General features: G+C 45.7%; 2 protein-coding genes across 2 annotated transcripts in view; both read left to right on the top strand.

Moving 5' to 3' along the window:
- The window catches only part of LOC137432037 (anoctamin-7-like), a 213,056-nt gene that overhangs the window by 56,041 nt on the left and 130,397 nt on the right, over positions 1 to 26,618 (top strand). The window lies entirely within an intron of this gene.
- On the top strand, positions 10,023 to 21,498 carry LOC144893187 (uncharacterized). The gene is made up of 5 exons (XM_078782825.1): positions 10,023 to 10,073; positions 10,717 to 10,837; positions 19,285 to 19,437; positions 20,320 to 21,158; positions 21,376 to 21,498. Exons 1-5 carry the CDS (start codon positions 10,023 to 10,025, stop codon positions 21,496 to 21,498), a joined length of 1,287 nt encoding a protein of 428 aa, XP_078638951.1.

Raw genomic sequence — 26,618 nt, 5'->3', positions numbered from 1 at the left:
TGTTCTCCCCTATGGGCTGGTGCTCCTGCCTCACACCTGGCTCGGCTTCACGCTGTTGAATCCAAAGCTTTCAGAATCATTGGAATCTCCCGCGATGAAGCTATCTCTGAGGGCCTTTCACTCACTCACCGCAGGCAGGTAGGTCGTCTTTCTGTCTTCTACCGACTCCTCTCCGGCCTTGCTCCCCCAGCTCTCTCTGTGCTCTGTCCCCGAAATATTCCTACAGGTCGCACAAGATCTGCCAGCCACCCTCTGATGGTTAAACTGCCGAAATCTCGGCTCTCTGCTCACCTTCACTCTTTCATTCCTCTTTTCTCCCGCCTCTGGAACAAACTCCCACACTCACTTCAATCACACTCCTCCCTCCAGGTCTTCAAAACAGCTGTTCACCACCATCTCTTATCTTCCCCCATCCAAAACCTTGATCTTTTCTACCCCCACTAATTCACCCCAGATCCACCTTGTTTGAAATTCCAACTTCTTTCCTGGAAGTCTTGGCAGTGTCCATATGTTTTATACCTCTCCCACCCCCCCCCCCCCTTTCCATGCCTCCCCCCAAAGCCCTCTCCCTCCCACAGTTCTCTCGATGTCTCCATCCATGTCTCTCGGTCCCTGCTCTCAAATGTTGTGTTTGTGTCCTTCCCCCTCTCTCCCCATCTTGTCTACCGCTCCCGATGTTATTTGTTTTGTGTGTCTGTTTGTCTTTCTGTGTGATTAATGTTCGCTCTTTCACGAGCCTCGATCTTGTATACAAAAAAAAAAAAAAAAAAAAAAAAAATTTTTTTTTCATCCAATTGACCTGAAATTTAAATTTACCATTTGCATTTTGTCAAATTTTCAACAAAGCTTTATTATGAGAATATGGAGAAGGCAAATTAATAATTTGGTGAAAAGGTCAAAGGTCAGCGTCACCTAAAATTATCAATTTTCATCCAATTGACCTGAAATTTAAATTTACCATTTGAGTTTTGTCATCAAATTTTCAAAAAACCTTTATTATACTAAAATGGGGAACATTAATCTTACTATAATTCGCCAAATGTCTGTCCGTCCGTTCGAAGGTACTGCAAGAACGGCTCAACCGATCGCAACAATATTTTGGGTGGGTATTCCTGGGACCCCTGGGAGTAAAATAGGCTATATTGTTTTTCCAAATTTTCCAGTTTTTCCAAACACGATGGAATAATATTTACCGATATGAACAGTGATGTGGCTTTTGTTGAAATTCTACAAATACTGTTTATTCTACGTACCAGGAGAGAGTAGATCGACTCCTGACGAACTCTTCCTGTATAAACGTGTGGCTCCGAAGTAACATGGCAGCGTGTGCATAGCGACTGAGAAACGGGTGTAGCTTCCGTGTTACAGATTCGGCGCGCACTCTTCACACATAAACGGTGCGACTGAGAAAGACGTGCGGCGGCCGCTTCCGTTTTGCAGAATTAATATAATTCACCTGTTTATTTTTTATCCATTTTCGTCAAGTTTAGTGTGGGTACAAAAGTGGATGTGGACGGGCTTTGCATTTTGAGATGCTTTCTAGTTTTGGACTTGCTTTGTATCTCACAGCAGTGATGTTTAGTTTGTTTATTTGATGTAGAATAATTATCCTCCATGCTGCAGTGTAACTTGGGTCCCATTAGTCAACTCACTTTCTCGTACTGTGTAGTTTCTGGGAAATCAAGTCAGCGTTCCATTCCTATATCGTGTTACCATGAAGGATCCAGTGTTGAAAGAACATCTTAAGCAAATGTCCCACAAAATCTTCCTGGAAATTTAGTTGAGTTTGGATACATTGGAAAATCCTGCTCATGGGAATTGCAAAAAAATTGTTGCTGGTTGAGGTGGGAATGGATTGTTTGACATCGTGCTGACAGGTGAGATGTCATATGGTTGTCGTAAGACATACTCATCCAGGATGGAGTCTTGATGGACTTGCAGTTCACCAAAACTTCACCCCACCCCAAATAGAATGTCATTTTGTGCAATTCCCAAGTGGAAGATTTCCCACTGGGCTTTAACGATACCAACTTCCAATGGGAATTTTGTTTTTGACACTTGTGTGAGGCTCTCTCCCATGTGATGGATTATCAAGACAGCTGTACCACCATTGGCTCACTGATAGTGCTGTGCTGTTTGTGTTCATTGCAGGCAGCAAGCATTGTTTCACGTTTTATTGGCGTACTCCATGTATAATGTGGTAAGTTTAGTCGTGTGCATTGCTTGACCCTACAACCCCACTCCCCCTCCACCCCAACCATTATTTTCCTTTTGCATGGCATCACAAAGTGTACTGTCCCTCGCTTGAGTGTTAAACTGGACACCCCATCTGTTAGCATCAACTGGTGGATGTTAAAAACCCCACAGGGTATTTTGTGAAGAGTAGGCGATTTATCGCAGGCCTTATCTTATACTGTAGCCATATCTCATTCACTCGAGGAAGAAGATGGGACAGAGAGGAGAGGAGAGGATGAGATAGAGAGAGAATGAAACCTGTTACTTGTGGCAATGTTGGCCACATTGTGGGCTCTGTGTAGCCATCTGTACGGGGTTGATATTCGACCTCGTTCTCTGCACGTCAGCCAGGAAGAGGAAAAACACCAGGGAACTGCATCTGATCACCAGAGTGTCTTGCAGCATTGGAGATCGGAGATCTCAACTCCTGATAGGCAGCACCCGACAAAGCCCAGAAAACTCTTCAAGAGGACCCCACAGCTCCCAAAGACTCTTGGGTGACCCGAATAACTTTACGTTGTGTTCCCATTTTTATTTAACTTCCCTGACTCGTCGAGCACGCTCATGGAAAATTTGAATATCAAAATGAAAACTGGAAATTTGGAAGGTGGGTTTTAGGTGGGGGTAGGAGGTGAACGAGGGTAGAAAATGTCATGGTCTTGAAATGGGGACAATTGGAGACGGTGGTGAACAGCTGTCTTTGAATACCCAGAGGGAAGAATGATATTGAAGAGAATGTTGAAGTTGGTTCCACAGGTGTTGTCGTGAAAATCAAGCTCAGACACGACTTGACCTCTGGGTAGGCTTTAATATCATTTAGATCTGCAGTACATCCTGTAAGAATACATGCATGCAACAGGCATTAAATCAGAGCATTTCATGAGCAGCAATGGTAGTTTCAATATAACAATGGTTAGCGCAGCGCATTGTCAGCGCAGCATTTGTGGCGTACATACCATTCAAACTACTGGATAATGTCACAGTGAGTTCCGCTGAAGTGTCCGCACGCCCCGGTTGTCCCGGGTCTTATAGACGGGCCCCCTCCGTAGCGAGCACCCCTGGGTTCACCTTGGTATAATTTCACTACATTCTCCCCGCCATTAGAACTATACTGCCGCTCGGCAGGTTGCAAGCAAGCATCAGCAATAAACGAATGGGTCACGTCAATCCACGTCAGTCGGTCCACCCGTAGCGGTCGAGGCGGCGAACCTCCCTGCCAGTTCGTGTTCGGAATCTACCTGGCACGGCGTCCCCGAGCCCGGAGTCCCCCGCGTCGGAATAGCCGCCGGAGGTTGGAGTCGGAGGGGGCGCCCCTGCGCCTTCGGGCACGGGAGCGGGGGACGACGGGAGTAACAGTGGTAGTTCCATAGGGGAAGCTTCGATAGAGTCCATAGACTCGTAGACGGGTTCGTCGATATCCCTGTCGTCGTCCCCACATGGGGCAAGATGGCGTACGGAGACAGTAGACTCGCGGCCATCCGCCGTTAACACGCGAGCATGCTCGGGATTAGCCTGGAGGACCTGCACCTTGTCAACAAGGGGGTCGTACTTGCTAGCGCGAACCGTTCGTTTGAGATAGGCGGGCCCCGGTTCAGCGAGCCAGCTGGGTAAAGATTGGATACTGCCGGAGCTTCTAGGGTGGTGGAACAGTCGTTCGTGAGGAGTCTGGTTGGTGGCAGTACATAGGAGAGCCCGGATCGAGTTTAGAGCGGCAGGTAGCGACCACGCCCATTTATCGAGGCCTCGGCCGAGGGTCCGAAGGCTTAGCATGACGGCCCGCCATATAATCCCATTAAAGCGTTCGATCTGTCCATTCGCTTGGGGCCGGTACGGGGTGGTGTAGCTCGAAGCGACATTATGCTGGAGCAAGTAGCCCCTCACCTCCTGGGACAGGAACACCGCACCCCGATCGGTATGCACGTAGGCCGGATACCCGAACATAGAAAACAAATTCTGCAGGCACCAAATAACCGTGGCAGCCGACATATCCCCGCACGTGTAAGCAAAGGGGAATCGGGAATACTCATCGACGATAGTGAGCAGATAGCAAGAGTTGCTCGACATCGGCAGCGGCCCTTTGAAGTCCATAGCCAAGCGCTCCCACGGTCTAGTAGCCCTAACGAGTGTCCCCAGAGGGGGGCTATAAAAACGCGGTTTGAGTTCCGCACAGATCGCGCAATCACGGCAGATGCGGCGGATGTCCTCCATCGAGTACGGCAGATTGCCCGCGCACACAAAATGCGCGAAGCGCGTTACCCCGGGATGACACATAGTGCTGTGCAAAGTGCGCAGCCCCTCCAAAGTTACAACCCCCGCGCAAGTGGCCGGCCTCGATAAGGCGTCAGCGACCAGGTTATCCTTCCCCGGGCGGTATTTGATGGTGTAGCAGAAGTCGGCGAGTTCGATACGCCAACGGGTGATTTTCTCATTCTTAATGCGCTGAGCATGTAAGGTGTCGTACATAAACGCAACACTCTGTTGGTCCGTGATGATTTGGAAACTCCGCCCAAGCAGATACGGACGCCATCGCCGAATTGATTCGACGATCGCGTACGCTTCCTTTTCGACAGACGAATGCCTCCGCTCGGCGGAGGTGAGAGTCCGCGAGAAGAAAGCCACAGGGCGGCCTCCTTGGGAGAGAGTCGCCGCTATCGCATGATCCGAGGCATCACTCTCCAAAACGAAAGAGGCACCCTCGTCAATCGTCGCGACAGCGGCGCCAGCAATGTCGACTTTAAGGCCCTCGAAGGCCGCCAGGGCGGCCGGGCCCATGGGGAAAGTGTCGCAGGCCACGAGGGGGCGGAGCTTTGCGGAGAAATTTTGCACCCACTTTGAGTAGTGGGCGAACAACCCTAGAGCGCGTTTCAGCGAAGCCCGATCGCTAGGCGGAGCCATATCGAGCAAAGGGCGCAGACGCTCCTTATCCGGAGAGACGGAGCCATGGGTCACGGTGTACCCCAAAAGGTCTACCGTGCGTAGAGAGTATTGACACTTCGCCGCATTCATGGTTAAGCGATATTTCCGCGCGACCTCGAGGAAGCGTTTCAGATTAGCGTCGTGATGCTCCTGGTCATACCCACAAACCGTAAGATTGTCCAGATAGACAAAGACATCGGTCAAATTCTCCTTCGCAACGAGGTCATCCATAGCTCTCTGAAAACAAGCGACGCCGTTCGTTAGTGGTAAGTTTAGTCGTGTGCATTGCTTGACCCTACAACCCCACTCCCCCTCCACCCCAACCATTATTTTCCTTTTGCATGGCATCACAAAGTGTACTGTCCCTCGATTGAGTGTTAAACTGGACACCCCATCTGTTAGCATCAACTGGTGGATGTTAAAAACCCCACAGGGTATTTTGTGAAGAGTAGGCGATTTATCGCAGGCCTTATCTTATACTGTAGCCATATCTCATTCACTCGAGGAAGAAGATGGGACAGAGAGGAGAGGAGAGGATGAGATAGAGAGAGAATGAAACCTGTTACTTGTGGCAATGTTGGCCACATGGTGGGCTCTGTGTAGCCATCTGTACGGGGTTGATATTCGACCTCGTTCTCTGCACGTCAGCCAGGAAGAGGAAAAACACCAGGGAACTGCATCTGATCACCAGAGTGTCTTGCAGCATTGGAGATCGGAGATCTCAACTCCTGATAGGCAGCACCCGACAAAGCCCAGAAAACTCTTCAAGAGGACCCCACAGCTCCCAAAGACTCTTGGGTGACCCGAATAACTTTACGTTGTGTTCCCATTTTTATTTAACTTCCCTGACTCGTCGAGCACGCTCATGGAAAATTTGAATATCAAAATGAAAACTGGAAATTTGGAAGGTGGGTTTTAGGTGGGGGTAGGAGGTGAACGAGGGTAGAAAATGTCATGGTCTTGAAATGGGGACAATTGGAGACGGTGGTGAACAGCTGTCTTTGAATACCCAGAGGGAAGAATGACATTGAAGAGAATGTTGAAGTTGGTTCCACAGGTGTTGTCGTGAAAATCAAGCTCAGACACGACTTGACCTCTGGGTAGGCTTTAATATCATTTAGATCTGCAGTACATCCTGTAAGAATACATGCATGCAACAGGCATTAAATCAGAGCATTTCATGAGCAGCAATGGTAGTTTCAATATAACAATGGTTAGTGCAGCGCATTGTCAGCGCAGCATTTGGGGCGTACATACCATTCAAACTACTGGGTAATGTCACAGTGAGTTCCGCTGAAGTGTCCGCACGCCCCGGTTGTCCCGGGTCTTATAGACGGCCCCCTCCGTAGCGAGCACCCCTGGGTTCACCTTGGTATAATTTCACTACAGGTGTATTCTGATGGAAGCCCAATTCCCCCTCAATTCCCCCTCAGCCACGTATTGGAGTGTTGTTGCTTCCACAGGGTGCACAAAGCCCGAGGAATTGGAAGTCATCGTTTATCCAATGGCTGCCTATTCTCCTAATTAGCATGATGGGCAGAGGAGAAGTCTCCACTCTAAAGATTGCAAACAAACAAAGATTGCAAAAAAATAATTAAATAAATGGTGTGAATAAAAAAAAACCCTCGTATAATATTGTTTAAACTATTACAAAAAGGCACCAATCCTGCACAGAGGCCTGAACAAGACAAACACTGCACGCGTACCTTAACTTAAAACGTGACTAATGCTCCAAGCCTGGTGACAAGTGGAGAGGTATGGATTGGTCGGGTGGGCAGATAATTAAGCTAAACACCAAAGATAGAAAAGAGATGATGTAGGGGATTACTTTACTGCTGCAACATACAGACTTGGCATTTAATATGGAATATCTTTTTTGTGGGGCTGAACTTGCTTTTCAAGATGTCTTAGAACCAAAAGTTCATTGGAATTATGTTGAAATTATTCTAGATTTTGTTAATGTGACCTTTAAAAGAAACAAAAACAACATTTGACATTTCGAAACAAATAAATTGATCCTTGAAAGTGATGTAAACTGATATCGAACTCAATTCATGGACAGTACTGTGTTAAACTTCTGTACGTTTTCCAGAAGTATCTCTTTATTTTGCACATTAGCCAATTTTTTTTTAAACAAAAACAAAAGTTAAATTACGACTGGGATTACGGACAGTAAAATTACAGTTCAGTACTTCGTGTAACCCCCACGAGCATTCAGGAGAGCACGTACACGTTGAGGCATGCTGTTCACGAGATTTGCCAAGGTTTGGACAGGAATCGCTTGCCATGCAGTGACAATAGCCTGCTGCAATTCACACACAGAGGTCGGCTGCTGGTCCAAGTGGTCAATTTGACACTTTAATTCTGCCCACAAGTTCTCTATCGGATTCATATCCGGGGACATGGCAGGCCACTCCATATGCTCTACACCACGGTCAGCAAGAAAGTGTTGGATCATGTGAGCACGATGAGGCCGTGCATTGTCATCTTGGAAGACAAAGTTTCCTCGAAAGGCTGCACGAGCAAATGGAAGCAATGTTTCTTCCAGAATGGCCCTGTACTTGAACTGGTTCAGGTTTCCATTCAGAACAACCAGGTCAGTTTTGCCCCCTGCATGAAAAGCAGCCCAAACGGTCACCCCACCACCTCCAGCTTGGACTCTTGGCACTATACAATCTTTGTTGAAGGCTTCATGCACTTGTCTGCACACTCGGACGCGGCCATCTTGACGATAGACCAGAAATCTAGACTCGTCACTGAAGATCACGTGATTCCAGTGTCCTGGCTGCTATTGATGGTGCTCTCTGGCCCACTGCAATCGGCGCTGGCGGTGTTGTCTGGCCAGGCGTGGATTTCTCACGGGACGCCTGGCACAATAGCCTGGTTGAACCAGTTGTTGGTTGAATAGCCTTCTGGATACAGGCACATTTGTCAGTTGCTGCCACTCAGCCCTAAGCCGATTAGCTGACTTGGTACGGCCATTGTGGACTAACCGGTGCAGCTGACGATCATCCCTCCTTGTGGTTCTGCGGGGACGTCCTGGCCTCGGTATTGGAGTAGGGACACCCCGCTGAGCATTTCGTTTCAGGATCTTTGACACCTGACCTTGAGTGATGCCATACTGCCGAGCAATAGCACACTGTTTAAATAACCACCTTTAGAGGCCATTTTTCCCCGCAAGCGGGGGTTGGCCTTTTTCGGGCACCGTGGTTGTTGTTGTTTTTTTTTGGTCCCCTTTTTGAAGCAATGTTTTACGGCCGGATGCCCTTCCTGACGCCAACCCTTTTTGCCGCCTTTAACGACAAACAGGGAATTACCAGTGAACTGGTACTCAATTAGCCGACCTCGGAAGGATGACAGGCTGAGTCAACCCCCCTGGCGTTAATTCAGCAATCGACCGGGATTCGAACCCAGGATCCTAGGTATCCTAAGCCGGCACCCGAGCCGCTAGCCCAACACCAAACCAACACCAGGTTCAAACACTGTTTCATGCCGTAATTTCGTAAAGCCACCACTCCATGACAAACAGCATTGTCGAGTTGACGGACCATCTCCAGAGGAAGCGGCAATAACCTTTGGAGACGTGCAGCAGTTGTTTTCCACTAATACAGAACGCAACAACCCTTGTATACCCGACTGTGAAGCCAATTGTTACATATTTATGTGAATTACTATTCAGATCTTTGCTTATCAATGTGTAGTCGATTAAGGGTTGTTGTGGTTGGAGGGTCAGGAGCCCTTCTGGAAAAAGAGACCGGAAACGGAAGAAGAAACACACGAGGTCAAGAGAAGCGACGAGGATTCGTCTTCCTCGCCCCGCTCCGACGAAAGGTGGGATCGATCTTGAGCCGCGTGAAACAGCGGCGTTCCCAAGCCCGTCTGGCGAGAGGAGTTACCGGGACGTGTACATACCCGGTGGACACGTCCAGTTGCCGTGGGGCCGTGCACCGACCCAGCGTCTGGCACCGTTCGCGGCACCGTCTACAAAGACGCGTACGGGTCGCACGTTGAGGCCTAACACGCGTTGCAAGTGGCTTTTGGCTTGCTTTACAGTACCCGCTTCGCGTGGCCACGAGGGGGCTGCAGCCGGGGTTCCCGGTACGATACATGCCCGGTGGAAACACGTCCACCCGGGGTTCGTTCAACCGCCCGAGTGCGGCGAAGCCGACCATCATCTTGGTCAGGAGGGGCCCAGAGACATTGTGAGGGACAGGGACCAAAGGGGGTCGTGAGTACAAAAGGGGACACACATATATAAGATGGCCATCTTACTCATCTAGGGGATTGATTGGGGATTGTGAATTGTTGATGGTGGATTGCTCGGGGAAAATCTCCGTGGTTGTATCATTGAAATTGTATGGTATCATTACCATTGAAATATATCATTGAACATCAGTTTTCTCTTGGGTGGAATTCATATGGATTGCGTGGCGAAAGCGCATATATAATACAACTTTCTGGCGAAGTTCCTCTCACGGTCCGGGGGTCACCGAGACCAGGTATTCACCGAGGGGACCACGTAACACAATCATCAAATGCACCTGTCCGTACATTTTGCCACGCCACCTGGGATATAATCCTGTTGTTGACTTCTTGCTGTGACAGACAATCAGTCACATGGTTCTTTTAACAAATAAATCAACAAAGTGTAAAAGAAACTCACCAGATTGATATACTGAGTTAAGAACGTAAACCCAAGTCAAGAAAAAAAAAAATTCCATATTAAATGCGAAGTCTGTATTTACTGAAGGTTTGGCAGGTTGGTCCAAAGATGTGGCTGTTTTGGGGGTGCAGCAGGCCTGTTGCTCTGGCGACCCTCCAGCACATGGTAAACAAAGAATCTCGTCCTTTCTCTCTTTAACAAAGTCTCAATGCACTCGACTCTGCATTCAGATTTCTGCACTCTGAATGCAGAAATGTCTGTGAGCCTTTCCTCCTCTCCTTCTCAGGCTGCGGCCTCCTTTTATAAACTCGACCGCAGCGTGGAGTCTCGTATCGCTTGCAATGGTGTGTTCTTGTACATATAAAATGAAATCCCAGCCAAGTAGCTTGGCAGGGATGGAGTGGCATTTGAAATTGGTGAGTTGTTGGGGGAGCACAGGGGGCTTGTAATAATAAAAGGAGAGGGGAGATCAGTTAACACATGTATGTGCGACAAGCTGCGGCTCTAAATCTCCTTTATTATATGTTATATGTGTTAGCTCTTACATGTGCCTCAACTTATACAAAAAAAAAATGATTGGCAGCTGGCCTCGTGCATTGCTATAAAGCCCCGGCCCACCAAGACAAATCTGACAGCATGAATAATCACAGTGGCGATTTCTATCGCACCGATGCACCGTGGGTTGCCACAGCCCTTAAAAACGATCAATCCATTTCAGTCACTTAAATGCACAACAAGTACTGGAGGCCTTTGATTTGAGAAATTTCAGAGATGTTTTGTTCATATCCAGGAGTTTATCAAACTCTTAAAGGATTGGATGATAACACCTCTTTAATCAGAGAAAAACTTCCTGCGCAGGGAAAAGTGTATTTTTAATTTGTTTGTTGCTGATGTTTTTGCAGGAAGTAGGTTACTGCCAAGGCATGAGCCAGAATGTTGCATTGCTGCTCATGTACCTGAACGAGGAGGATGCTTTCTGGGCTTTGGCTCGCTTGCTTACCAACAGCAAACACGCCATGCACGGTGAGTGCGCTCACCAGCACCACGTGCAGGCCTTGTGCTTGGTTTGAGGTTCAAGCACGACCAAAATGAATTAGGTTTGTGCTGGGGAGCTAGTCCCGATTGCGAGGTCTAACGGTATTTGAGGAAAAAAAAAAAAAAAACCAACGGAATCTTCATTCGTACGAGCACAGTTTGAATCAACTAATGTAATAATACATTGTTCATTTTTGGGTGAACATGTATATAATCTCTTACTGAGGTGTTGGTAGTCCCAGGAGTTTGTGGTTGCTGTAGGGCTGCAGGAACTACTTTACCTTTGAGAAAGGCAGTGCAAATTGTTCCGATGATCATCTGTGCAATCCAAGCTGGTTTCTGCTGCTGTGTTTTCATTTAAATTCCTCACCTGTGGAAGTCATACTGAGGTCTTCACAGCTGTAACCATACTGACCTGAATAATTGCCCCTCGCTAAATTGGGTACCGAGGTGGTGTCTTCTTTTTTTTGTATGTAAAGTCGAGGCTCGTGGAAGACGTAGAACACAGAACAGACCAGAACAAGAGGAACGTAGTGGAAAGGTGGGAGATGCATCAACGCCAAGGTAGAGGGAGACAACAGCGGTATACTTCGAGGAAGAATAGGCATGAGGAAGAATGGACAACGAGGATGAACAAGCTGAATAAAATCTCTAACACAGCAAGAGTAAGAGATGAAAAGCCAGGGATGAAACTAATGGAAAAAACATGAAAAAGAGGATCCCTCGTGCTGTCTCACTCTGGAATTCACTACCTGTAATGTGCTTCTCATTATCCTAGAATCCACTCAGCTTTAAGAGGAATGTCAATTATACTTATTTGTTATTGTTTGATACAAGTTACTGTAGGAGTAACTGTAGTTACTGTTGTGTCCTCCCGGACCACTGACTCCAGATCAGAAGGTTGCGTGTTCAAATCACGTCGGGGTCACCAATGTAGGAGTTGCGGACACGAGAGGACGAGACACTTCGTGGCTTGTTCAAAGCTCCTTTATTCCAAAAGAACTAAACTAATACCGGAACTCACGCATCTTTTATAACGCAAATCACTCTTAAGGGGGCGTGGCTCCAACAACCGAGCGCACGCCGCGCCCATACCATCAATAGCCCCACTGGTCCCGTGCCTGTGGATTATGTCCCAATGGGGTAACCCCCACATTACTACTTATTTGAGGTTTAATCACATTTACCTGACTTCTGGTACTTCCTATGTCTTGGATGTTTTTTTATTTTTTATTTATTTATTTATTTTTATTTTGTTTTGCTTTAACCTTTCCTATCCCCTTACCTAGAGTGGCATTATGCATTATTTGGGGGTGATTTCCATTAATAAACAAACAAGAAATATGTCGTGCATAGCACGATACTTGCAAAAACCCTAAAATAAGTTGTTGGCCGATGATGACCTCAAAAATAATTGGTGGTTGAATATAGTGTCCAGATATGCAAATCCTCTTAAAATTTCAAGTCAATTGGATGAAAATTGAGGATTTTAGAAATCTGGCCTATGTTGACCTTTTGGCCTATGTTGACCTCAAAAATAGTTGGGCGTTGAATTCATTGTCCAGATATGCTGCAAATCCTCATAAAATTCAAAGTCGATCAGATGAAAATTGATGATTTTAGAAATTTGGCCTATGTTGACCTTTTGGCCTAAGTTGACCGAAAATATAATTGGTGATTGAATTCAGTGACCATATATGCAAATCCTCTTCAAATTTCAAGGCAATCGGATGAAAATTGAGGATTTTAGTAATTTGACAAAGTTGGTAACCTTTGGCCTATGTTTACCTATTGACCCCAAAAACAATAGGCTTCTTGCTTATGACCAACTCGACCATTTGGTGAATTTTCGCGACGATCTGTTGAAAATTGTGACCTGTAGGCGACTGACATACAGACAAACAGATGAAAAATCACTCATAGAGCAACACTTGGCAAAGCAGAACAAAGTAGAATGGCACTCCTTTTGAAAATCCCCAAAAAATTCAAAAAAAAAAAATTCCAAGTATTACAAACAGGCAAACGGACAGAACGAGAACGGCACTCAGTAGTGAGCATACCACTGCCAGGTGAACAGTTGACGTTTTGTATCGCAGAGTAAACCAGAAAAGCACAATACAGAATCAAATTTAATCAAAATCATCCGTCCAACTTTTTGAGATATCATGCTATGTATCGTTTTTGGCCATATCTCTCAATGGTGAAGAATCACTTAAATAATTATACTAGCCGAATCCAGATCTTCACCAAAATCGAATCGATTCTTCCTTGTCCCACACACAAACTGTCCACCAAGTTTCGTCCAAATCCATCCATGACTTTGAGATATCCTGCTATATGCTGGTTTTAGCCCCATCACTCAATGGTGAAGAATCACATAAAAATTAAATAATTCTCATATCCGAATCCATATTCAGATCTTCACCAAAATCGAATCGATTCTTCCTTGTCCCACACCCAACCTGTCCACCAAGTGTCGTCCAAATCCGTCCACATCATTTTGAGATATCATGCTATGTATCGTTTTTGGCCCTATCTCCCAATGGTGAAGAATCACTTTAAAATTCTAGTAGCCTAATCCGGATCTTCACCAAAATCTAATCGTTTCATCCTTGTCACAAACAATACCTCTCTGTCAAATTTCGCCCGAATCAGTCCACAGCTTTTTGAGATATCTTGTTCACAAACAAACCCCTTATGGACAACAACAACAACAACAACATGCATTTTAAGGCCATTTTCCCTGCTAGAGCGGGGGTTAGCCTTGCGGTCCCCATGACAATCTTCTCCATTTTGCCCTATTTTCTGCATCTCTCCTTGTTAACCCCCTTGCCCGCATTTCTTCTTCCACCATCTTTAGCCAAGTCTTTCTCGGTCTTCCCCGTCCTCTACTTCCTTCTACATTAACTTCCATCACTCTTCTCAACCAGTCACTTTCATCCTTCCTCAACACATGACCAAACCATCTCAACCTGTTCCTCTTCACAGCATCAATCACAGGCAATATTCCCATCATCTTTCGCAATTCATCATTTGTCTTCCTCTCTCTCAACGATACTCCGCACATCCATCGAACCATTCGCATTTCCACCCTTTCCAGCCTTCGTTGCTGCTCTACGTTCATTACCCATGTCTCGCTCCCATAAATCATAACACTTCTCACACATGCAGCATACACCTTTCCCTTCAGCTTCAGCGACACTCCCCTCCTCATCAGCACGCCACTCAGTTCCCGAAACTTCTTCCATGCACATCTCACTCGAACAACCGTTGCCGAGTCTGATCCACCTTCTCCATTCAGCATGTTTCCGAGGTAGCAAAATGTTTTCACACCTTCCAGCTTCACGCCGTCTCCAAGATCCAACTCAACATTTCCTCCATCTGCAGCTCCCTCTGTGCACACCTTACATTTGAATGTAGCTGCCACACTGGTAAATGACCCTCTCAGACCACTACATTTTTGATGAACCCACTCAGCGCACATTGTACATTGAATGGAGTTCACTCCGACACCCTTCCTGCACACAGCACACGGCCACTTCCCAGTTCTTTCCACCTCACCACATGCTTTACCACTTGCCATCACCTTCGTCTTTCCGATATTCACCTTCAGACCTTTTGTCTCCATACATTCCTTCCACTTGTTCATCTTTTCCTTCAGTCCATCCATACTTTCCGCAATCAACACCAGATCATCTGCATACAACAACTCCCACGGTAAACCCTCCTTTACGTTCTGAGCCAGCACCTCCATGACAGCTACAAATAGTAGTGGACTTAGTACCGACCCCTGATGCACTCCCACCTTCACCTCAAACTCACCATTGTTCCCGTCCTTCGTCCTTACAGCTGTGCGTGCTCTTTTGTACATTGCCATCACTACTCTGATCAACCATTCCTCCACTCTTACTTCCTCAATGCCCATGTCAATACTTTGCGTGGAACCCTATCGAATGCTTTCTCCAGATCAACAAACCCAAGAAACAACTTCTTCCTCTTCTCCATGTACTTCTCCTGCAACTGCCTCACAATGAAAAGTGCGTCTGTCGTTCCTCTTCCTGGCATGAATCCAAACTGCATTTCGTCGATCTTCACTTTCTTCCTTATCCTCCTCTCCAACACCCTTTCCAATACCTTCATTCCATGCTCCAATAACTTTATCGCTCGATACGAGCCACACTCCAGAGGGTCGCCTTTCCCCTTGTATAGAGGGACGAGGGTACTCAGTTCCCAATCCACTGGAATGCGGCCTTCTTTCACCACCAGATTACAGATCTCTGTCATTCTGTTCACACCCCAACTTCCTGCTGCCTTCAACATATCTCCCACAACTCCCGTCGGCCCTCCCGCTTTTCCACTCTTCATTGCTTTTATCACTTCCTCAACTTCCTTCTCAGTTATCTTCTCTGCTGGTTCTAAAACTGGGTTACTCTCTATGTTGCCATCCCATTCATTCTCTGTATTCAACAGCATTTCCATATATCTTTTCCATCTTCCTTTAATTCCATCTGGGTCGACAACGATTTGTCCCACTTCATCCTTCAAGCAACTCACCCCCATCACATCACACCTCTCTTTCGCTATGTGCTTTGCAATCTTGAATACTGCTTTCTGACCCTCTTCCGAATCCAAGCGTTCTCCGAACATTTTCCTACATGCCTCCTGCGCCTTTGCTACCTCTTTCTTTGCAGCCTTCTTGGCTGCCTTATAACTTTCATGCTCTGCTGTTTCTGCTCCCGTACCCGTCGCCTTCTGCCACTCCTTGAACTTCTTCCTCTTCTCGTCAATCCTCTTTCCAACTTCATCATCCCACCACCATGTTTCCGAGTGCCTCGGTGGTCCTTTTGTCCATCCACATACCTCACCAACGGCTCCCAACAGACTAGCTTTCATTGACATCCAACCACTTTAAAGCTCAACCACATCATCCTCTACCCTACTCAGCCTCTCTTTTAATGCCTCCCTTACTGTCACCTCTTTCAACCTCCACACCTTCATTCTTGGTTGGTACTTCACCCGCCGAGCTCTCCTCGCACCTTTCACCCTTATGTCGCAGACAACCAAGTGGTGCTGTGAAACAGCCTCCTCCCCCGGGATCACCTTTGTGTCCCGGAGGTGCCCCCTATCTCGCCTACGCACCATTAGGTAGTCAACGGTTGTCGTCGACCCACCTGACGTGTATGTAACAAGCTTATTATCCTCTTTCTGGAACTGAGTATTACAAATCAACAAATCAGCTCCATCAGCAAACTCCAAAATCCTTTCACCTTCTCCATTTCTCACACCATATCCGTAACCCCCATGAACTCCCTCAAAACCATCCATACTCCTTCCCACATGTCCATTCAGGTCTCCTCCCACCACAACAACTTCCTCATCTTTCACGTTTTCCATCAGCTTCTCTATCGCACACCAGAACCTGTCCTTCTCTTCATCGCTTCGACCAACCTGCGGAGCATATCCCGAGATGACGTTCACCAAGAGCTTTCCAATCATCATTTTCACCATCATCAACCTATCACTCACTCTAGTCACACTCACCACACTGTCTACAAACTCCTCAGAAAACAGGACACCAACACCATTCACGCCCTCCGGGCACCCTTGCCCTTATGGACGCATGGGTGAAAACAGACAGGGGTGAAAACATAACCTCCATCCACCTTTGGTGGTGGAAGTAATAACGCACAAGACCAACCAATATACATGTACTTGAAAAATCTTCGATTTTCGCAAGTAATAAACAAGAAGACGTAATGCGGAGCACGATACTTGCAAAATCCGCCCCTCACCCCCAAGAAAAACAATTCCATTGATGCAGCAAATTGTCCATTTCATCAAGATTAAAATTGACAATCTTGATCAAAGCTTGGGTCAACAGGAAGAAAAGTGACGAATTTTGAGATGAAAATTATGATTTTGGAAGGTTGACCTTGAGTTGACCTTTGACCTTTTGACCTCAGTTGGTTTCCCTATTCAGTGACTCAATGTGCAAATGCTGTTTAATTTTCAAGTCAATCGGATGAAAATTGAGGATTTTTAAAACTTTGTCTATGTTGACCTTTTGGTCTATGTTGACCTCAAAAATAGTTGGTGGTTGAATTCAGTGACCATATATGTAAATCCTCTTAGAATTTCAAGTCAATCAAATGAAAATTGGTGATTTTAGAAATTCGGCCCATGTTGACCTTTTGGCCAATGTTCACCTAAAATATAATTTGTGGTTGAATTCAGTGACCAGATATGCATGTCCTCTTCAAATTTCAAGTCAATCGGATGAAAATTGAGGATTTTAGAAATTTGGCAAAGTTGGTGACCTTTCGCCTATGTTAACCTTTTGACCCCCCCGAAAATAGGCTTCTCAATTGGGACGACCTATACAACTTGGTGAAGTTTCGTGACCTGTAGGCCGGTGACAGACAGACAGACAGAACCACAAACGCAACCGACCAATATACTTGAAAAATCTTCGATTTTGCAAGTAATAAAAAGTGAGAGAAGAGGCGCAGATGCAACTGGAGTTGAGGTAGTAGGTTGTAGACAGGAACCACCCAGGGTAGTACTACCGTTTGGACTTCGGAGCGTTAAAGTGGTGCTCGGAACCATCTTGCACGCTCCGTGTCAAGATTGCTGGTCTTACTTTCTGTCTCACTCAAACTACAGCTCACGGGCCCCGCTTCAATCTCTTTCTCGCAAACAAACATCATACACCTTTCGGCATACACTTTTCTTCTCTTTTATTTAAGGGCTGGCCTCGATGAGGGTTATATAGTCCATGCCTAGAGCCTTCAACATAAAAAAGAACGCCACTCGGTAGAGCACATACCTCCACCAGGCTGAACAGTTGATGTTTTGTATCCACTGATAGGCTGGATCTGCATTCGGACCTGAACCAAAATCAAATCGGCTTGTTCTCGTCACTTATCCAACTCATCTACCAAGTTTCATCCGAATCGTTAACTTTGAGATATCGTGCTATAAATCGTTTTGGACCCCATGTCTCAACGAGGACGAATCGCTTCGAAAAATTAAAAAATTGTCCTATTCGTATCCGCATTCGGATCTTCACCTAAAGCGAATCAATTCATTCTGGTCATGCACCCAACCTGTCCACCAAGTTTCGTCCGAATGTGTCCATAACCTTTTGAGATATCGTGCTCACAGACAAACAAACAGGTGTCAATACATACCGTCCGTTCATATTCGAACTTGCTGAACTGAACTTGCCCTCACTCGTGAATGTATCATGATATCATGGTCAGTAGTTGCTGGTCTGTTATCTGTGCTTCACATTCGCTTTGGACACCCGAGCAGCAAACACGAGCTGAAGCAAATGTTCCATCGATATTTCTTCGCTCTGGACCTTGACGGTTCCATTGAAAGTGTTACTGAGTCATGTCATACCTGCACATCCCTGAGGCACTTTCCCAACCTGGTCATTGAGCAGACAATTTCGACCTACGCCCAGGATACAGGAGCAGTTTCCTTTGCTGCTGACATTCTTAAATAGAAGAACCACCTTTAAGAGGCCATGTGCCGACATTCTTAAATACTACCGCCAATTGATCTTTGTTCTTCGGGAGACTGCCACTTCCTTCACCACCACCTGTTTTATCAACAACGAATGCAAAGCGACACAACTCGATGTCCTGACTCGTTTATGCATAGATTTATGTCCTGTTCATTGTCCCCTTATAACTGTACACACTGATCCCGCTCTTGGATTGAAAGTCATGGCCAATAGTCCCACGCTCGGCGGTTTGGGTATCTCCATAGACATTGGATGAATCAAGAACACCAATGAGGATCCCGTGGCCGAACGAACTACTTGAGGAGCTGAGGGACAAGTTACAACTTGAAACCCCTGAAGGTTGTGCTGTTACATCTCATACCCTCACCTTTGGGACATACAGCCAGAACTCCTGCATACGCAATCGTGGCCTGTCTGCCCGTGAGATGTTATACCGATGTGATAAGTTCACCAACTTGCCCCCACCTCTGAGATGATCAGATTTCCTGAATTCCATGTCCTTACATCCTTATTGTACAAAATGTTGAGCATTGTAATGTTTCACTTTTTTGCTAATTTGAATGATTTGATTTCATATCGAGTTGTACATTTCTAAAAACTAGCTAATGTTTCATTATCAACTGCATGTGATCTCGATTTGGGGGTTGTTGTTAGGGAGTAAAAAGGGAGTGAGGAAGTTTTTGTCACTCTGTTCGTTTATTTGGCGGTTACAGGTGTGCACAGGTTCACATAGGTACACATGAGGGTATGACTGTGCGAAGCAGTACTACGATTCTGGGTTATTTATTCAAAAAGACGTTTTATTTTGCCCTTGCCTACTAACTCGTGAATCTTTGTTCCACAGGCTCTTGGCCAGGAATTTTTGCCTGAAGTTGATTGACAAAATTTTCCCTTTTTGACCTAGAGCGGCTCATGAAACTGGAGATGGAAGGACTCGTTTACTTCCTGCAATATGAGCTCGCACAGAACTTTCAGGTCGATGACGACATGGTCGTGGAACAGCTTCAGGCTTCCATGTCTGAACTGCGCAAGTTGAAGCTTGCTCTGCCTTCTCCAGGTAAGGGAGCACACTTTGTTTAACCCCATTATCTTTAACACTGGATCTTCCCTGCTTTTATCAATCACTGGTGGGCTCGACACAATCTGGTGTTTTTACCGCTTATTGTAGTCTAACCCTTCGGACATCAGCCCCTAGTTGCTCAAAGCTCGGATAAGCACTATCCTGTGGATAAGTTACTTATCCCGGGATAAAATTTATCCAATGGATAATGTCCGTTGTTCAAAGCCTGGATAACCTTTTCCGCTGGATAAGGTGTTGATTTTCCAGATAACTTTATCCGAGTCTCCTCTGGCCTGGATAAACGCCTTGCCCATGATTACTAAGGCGTACCTAGGTTTGTCAAATTCGTAAGGCATGGAAGGCGTCGTGGCAATCACCAACCACGCTTCTTCTCATCATACGTTACGGTGTTGGAAAATTTACTCCTGATGACCCTGATATACTCTTGTCACCTGACACAACATATCCCTTGCATTTGGTGTAAAGTTTGCCTTCCTCTTTCTCTTTTGACACTCTTCTGCCACCATTATTGTTTTGCCAGCAGACAACAGTGCAATGCATTGTGGGATACCATGTACCTGCCAAACGTTTATCCACACCTTATCCAGCAGTTAGCTATCCTACCCTTATCCACCCTTTGAACAACTGTAGTTTATCCTTCGGTTAGTTAACCCTCGGATACGAATTTTAACCAGAGGAATAGCTCTTATCCTGTGGTTAAATTATCCGAGTTTTGATGAATTGGGGCCTGGGAGTTTTTATTGTCCAACTATCTTTGTGTCCATTTTGTAAGTTTGGGTATCCATCAAAATGATTTCCACCCTTCTGTTTGACCATGCCCTCCACGACTAATTTTTCTTTTCTTTTGTACTTTTCTAGGAAAGCCTGAAGAATTTCCACAGAGGCCTTCGGGCCAACTTCCTCAGGAGACGAGCCCACCAGTCGAGCTTAATGGTACAGTGAATGGGCAACAAAAGAGTAGCAAAGCTGTTACACCAACAGCCAAGGCTGAGGGTCGAGTCTTGGCAATCAGCACTACTGCAGCAGCGACATCTCTTCGTTCTGTGGAGTCATCAGCAGTGACTCGAGGCAAGAGAAAGAAACAAATTGTGGGACATCGTTCTCCTTCAAGCCCGGAAAATGGTTTGACAAACCTGCTGGCGAATGAGAATGTGTCGCCATCGTCTCACTTTGTCCCACAGTGGAGGAAACCTGCAGAGAGCGTAGACAGGTCAACTACTGCCACAGATGGTGCTTCTACTTCAAAAATGATTCCAGTCACAGACACTTTCCTGCAGAACTGGAGTACAGTTATAAGTGTGGACAATGTAGTGCGAGGGGATGATCATATTTCCGAGCGACGCACGTCGAGGCATTCGCTTTATGAAAATGTGATTGAGAGTTCTGATGGAGGCTTGAATGGTGAAAGTGAAACTTTGGTTATAGACAGTAGGCCTGTGCTTAGCTTTTCGAAAAGGCAGAGCATAGTTGGAAACGATTCTCACAACAGCATGGAGCAATTGGGGAGGAATGCACCCTCCAAAGGTGTGGAACACGAAACTTGTTTGGTGCAAGGTTCAGTCAAGGGTTCTCCTTCGCTTTGCAGCAGCCGCTCTGCTCACGGTACACCACTGCATGCTCCTGCCTTATCCCGTGAAGTAAGCAGCATGCCTGTCATTCCGATAGCAGCAGCGACGTCAGGCGAAGTATATCCCGAAGTATATCCCGGGCACTTCAGGGGGGAGGGGGGAGCATAGATTTTCAAGTGCTGTGCTGGGCAGAGATAAAAAAAAAACAGTCAGGGAAATTCCCCCTTCCCCTGCTCCTCCTCCCCCCTTCCCCTGCTCCTCCTCCCCCCTTCCCCTGCTCCTCCTCCCCCCCTTCCCCAGCTCCTCCTTCCCACATGTTAAATTGCACCATTTCTGCACCTGATAGGTTCTGTTCATATTGGGATCAATTGAACAGCATGAGAGAAGGGGGAAGGCTTATACCTGGAAGTGCATTCCTATTTCGCACCCCAGTACCATTGGTGCTGATAAAGGATTAATCAGTGATTGAGACACACTCATGCCCTGCACCCCAAAGATTGAAAACCAAAGGATTCGACACGGTGAAGATGAACTGATGTTCAATTTAATGAGAATGTAATTGGCCTTGATATGCAAACCATTTCCTATCAAACAAACCCTTTTGGGGTCTGCGTTCGTGCCCATGGACACCTGGGGTTCACTTATTGCTGGTCTGGAGAGGGTTGGGAGGAAAACAAGCGGATCAGGGTCTCTGTTCAATTCCAGAAGTTATCATCAGAGGCTATTACTGTATTCGGATTAATGCTCACTCAGTCACTCTCCTTCCAATGCCAGTGGAAACCACTTTTCGCACTTGTGCTGGCATTGAAAACCACTTTCCGCACTTGAGCTACTGTTGTAAACCACTTTTCGCACTTGTGTTAGTGTTGCAGAACCACTTTTCGCACTTGTGCTGGCATTGAAAACCACTTTCCGCACTCGTGCTACTGTTGTAAACCACTTTTCGCACTTGTGTTAGTGTTGCAAAACCACTTTTCGCACTTGTGTTAGTGTTGCAAAACCACTTTTCGCATTTGTGCTAGTGTTGCAAAACCACTTTTCGCACTTGTGTTAGTGTTGCAAAACCACTTTTCGCACTTGTGTTAGTGTTGCAAAACCACTTTTCGCACTTGTCTTAGTGTTGCAAAACCATTTTCCACACTTGCGCTTGTGTTGCAAAACCACTTATCGCACTCGTGCTACTGTTGTAAACCACGTTTCTCACCTGTGTTAGTGATGCAAAACCACTTTTCGCATTTGTGCTAGTGTTGCAAAACCACTTTTCGCACTTGTGTTAGTGTTGCAAAACCACTTTTCGCACTTGTGTTAGTGTTGCAAAACCACTTTTCGCACTTGTGTTAGTGTTGCAAAACCATTTTCCACACTTGCGCTTGTGTTGCAAAACCACTTATCGCACTCGTGCTACTGTTGTAAACCACGTTTCTCACCTGTGTTAGTGATGCAAAACCACTTTTCGCATTTGTGTTAGTGTTGCAAAACCACTTTCTGCACTTGAGCTAGTGTTGCAGAACTACTTTCCGCACTTGAGCTAGTGTTGCAGAACCACTTTTCGCACTTGTGCTGGCATTGAAACCACTTTTCGCACTTGTGTTGGTGTTGCAAAACCACTTTTCGCATTTGTGTTGGTGTTGCAAAACCATTTTCCGCACTTGTGTTGGTGTTGCAAAACCACTTTTTGCACTTGTGTTAGAACTCTACAACCCGTCACACTCCTCTACAACCCCTCACACTCCTCTACAACCCCTCACACTCCTCTACAACCCCTCACACTCCTCTACAACCCCTCACACTCCTCTCCAACCCCTAGCACCTCGCTCTCCAACCCCTCGTTCCTCTCCCTCCAACCCCTCGCTCCTCTCCAACCCGCCTCACCGCTGTTGCAGCAGCATCCTGTGCGGTTCTCCCGTCTCGTGCGGTCTCTGTGCGGTTCTCGCTACATCCTGTTCAAGTCTGCGTTCTTCATCGACCGTCGCATTCATTTTGTAAATGGAAGTTTCCACGCTACGCATGAATTGTCACGATCCTCAAGAAGAAGTGTCTCGTAATCATCAAATGACAAGTAAATTACATTGTGAAAATTAAAGATTTCAAATAAACCTATTTAAAGTGTATGCGCACATAACTAATAAAAAAAAACGAAGAAATATCTCTCGGTAATTTCCTGAAACATAATTTACTTCCGGATAATAATGTTGAATGGAATAAGAAAGAACGGAGATATATGTCGTTTTTGTGCAGACTGTCATAAAACGTAAAAGTAATAAATGTTAACGGAAAAGAAAACGCGAATTTTTAATATATGTCGACATTTTCCCCGACTGTTATTTTAGGCGGTGTATTTTCGTGTAGCATCATGGCGCGATTTTTATAAATATATCTCGGCAATTTCCCGTGTTTGCGTGAATATTCTCAATTATTTCTGACGTGAGGGTCACGATAAGGGTGACGTGAGGGTGACTCAATGAATGGGCTTTATTTAACAGGCCTTTGTGAAATCATTTCGTTCGAAAACGGAAACTTTCATGGGACTCTCTTATGCATGGCATATATATATTTTATATGTATACGCATGACCATCGAAGTCCCCGTTATGGCGGGAGCTTTGTGCACTCCTTGTACTCACCTGTGCTTTGTTTGTCAACAATACCTATACAGTGCAGATTCTAAGGTCTCGTCCAGACTATCAATCATAACTGGCACGTGCTTTGGTATCCAGAGGATGTTTATTGCAAACCATGTTTGATTGGCTATGATTACACCAGGTGTGCGATAAATGAGAATCACGATGTCCAACGAAATATGTTCGATTCCGTTTGGTGGCAATTGGAAAGGTCCATCTCGAAGTCTGACACGTCCATCTCGAAGTCTGCCACGTCCATCTCGAAGTCTGCCACGTCCATCTCGAAGTCTGCCACGTCCATCTCGAAGTCTGCCACGTCCATCTCGAAGTCTGCCACGTCCATCTCGAAGTTCGACACGTCCATCTCGAAGTCGGACACGTCCATCTCGAAGTTCGACACGTCGATCTGGAGGTCCGACACGTCCATCTTGAAGTCCGAAACGTCCATCTTGAAGTCCATCTGGAAGTCGGACACGTCGATCTGGATGTCCGACACGTCCATCTTGTAGTCCGACACGTCCATCTGGATGTCCGACACGTCCATCTTGTAGTCCGACACGTCCATCTGGATGTCCGACACGTCCATCTTGTAGTCCGACACGTCCATCTGGATGTCCGACACGTCCATCTTGTAGTCCGACACGTCCATCTGGATGTCCGACACGTCCATCTTGTAGTCCGACACGTCCATCTGGATGTCCGACACGTCCATCTTGTAGTCCGACACGTCCATCTGGATGTCTGACACGTCCATCTTGTACTTGTAGTCCGACACGTCCATCTGGATGTCCGACACGTCCATCTTGTAGTCCAGAACGTGTTTCGCGTTGTCCCAAACGTACATTGGGAATTCCGAAACGTGTATTTCGAGAGGTACAAGCGAAAAACACCAAGCGAAAGTAATACCGTTTTTCGACGAGAACCGCTTTCGCTCCTATGGAAACGGTTGGGCGTAACTGAGCAAAAAATTTCCCTAACGTTCAAGCAGTCTCGGTGAAAAACCGTCGTTCAAAAAACAACAACCTGGATATATTTTAATGCACACCTGCAAATACAAGGGGGCCAATGTTGGACTCGAAATAAGGAATGGTAAGTTACTTTCTAAACACCTTGGGAACGAGTGGAAATCCACGTGATCATTTTACACAACCATTACGGCGATGTTTACCGTGACGTCACGTACCCGATCACGTGACCGCGCTCTTTGTTTTGGTTGGGAAAACACCAGCCATGCTTGCCGTCTCTAAGAAGAAGAAGAAAAATAGGGGGCCGAAAAAGAAGAAGACGAAAGAAGAAGAAGAAGTGCCAGTCAACACGGAGGTTCTATTTATAACACCGTGTCAGCAAAGAGGTTGCAGTGAAAAAGAAGATTCTGCAATGTCGGTGAATTAAAAAGAATATTGACCATTTTAAAATGTGATTAAAAGTAAACTTTTAAAATTCGAAACAAATACTTTTACCAACAAATACTTACGGTTAGACGTGCAAGTTAAATAAATGAGCGAAAGAAGGAAAAACAGTAAGAGGAAGGTTGTAAATTCGTAACAATAAAAAAGTTTTATCCAAAAGCGATTACCAATTTTATTCATTTTTTTGTTCTTGTCAAAGGAGCCAGAAAAGTGTGAAAATATGTACTATTAAAAAGAAAACATATTGTGGCGTTCAGGCAGAGAAGGGTTGAAGAATGAGTGAAAAGCGGAAATCGCTGTTTCTTTGAGGAGATTGGGGGCTGAGGCGGCGAACTCCACAAATTAGTGGGAAAGGACGAGACGCGGGAACGGGACAAAAAAACGATTGAGATCAGCAAAAGATGTGGAACGATTTTATAACGATTATAAAACATCACCAGTTGTTTTAATGTAAAATGTTAATTTTTAAAATGGAGTCTCCACACCTATTTTTACATTGAAGGGATATTATTGATGTTTTACGTCATAGAGTTCAACTTGAGTAGATAATTTATTTAAATAATACGATTCTTTGAGGTTGGGATATAATTTATTTGTTTGAAGGTTCAGAGTTAAATTTGTAATATGTTTCTGAACATCGATATTCCCGTGAGCAGCACTTCTTAAATCCAGTAATCCTAAATCAGAAATGTGAACGTCGGGCTCCTAGTCCTAGTTTTTGGGTAGGCCCGAGTTGTGACCCTGGGCCTGGTCTGCCCACAAGGCATTTGATGTGAAAACATATTATGTTTTTGGGGACTTTCGAAGAGGAAGAATGATTTATTAGAACTCGTGGTCCATCTGGGCCAACACTTCGAGCTACGTCGACGAACGCACCTGATCGTAGATCTACTGTAGTCTATATACCTCACAAGGGATAATAGCAGGACCCTTGCTACAGCTTCCATGGAGTTCTTACAAGGCGTTTTTTGTGGCGTTTTCCATAGCCGCTTCTCATTACAAAAGTAACAAGAAAGAGCAGCGTGCTTTCAGTGGTTGTTAAGGCTTTTGGGTTAAAACAAATATGGCGACCGAACCACGTGATATATGACGTCATCATTTTTTTTCCTCCAATTTATCCATAGTTGACGCTCAAGAAATTTCATCTTGATTGGATGAAGTTTTGTACTTGTTGAATTATGACATCATGAAGGAGGAACCTATGACATCATCATTAACATATGTGATTCCCATGGAGAGTTCTTTACAATGAGGCATGTCTCAATTTTTACTCCCGCCAGGGAGTGATGGATTCGATCGTGTCCGTCCGTGTGTGTGTTCGTGTGTTTGTGAACAAGATATCTGGAAAAGTTCTGAACGGATTTGGATGAAAGTTGGTGGGATGATCGCCCTTGGGATAAGGAAGAATTGATTCGTTTTTGGTGAAGCTCAGGATATTATTCCGGATCCAGGAATTTTTTGAAGGATTTTTTACCATTGGAAGATAGGGCTCCAACTTGACCCACGGTGGGAGTATGCGCTCTACTGAGTGGCGTTCTAGTTTTTCTATGCAGCGCTTTC

Source organism: Myxine glutinosa, chromosome 8 (assembly GCF_964187855.1).
Source record: "Myxine glutinosa chromosome 8, kmMyxGlut1.1, whole genome shotgun sequence".
Taxonomy (NCBI): domain Eukaryota; kingdom Metazoa; phylum Chordata; class Myxini; order Myxiniformes; family Myxinidae; genus Myxine; species Myxine glutinosa.
This window is presented reverse-complemented; position numbering and strand designations above follow the sequence as displayed.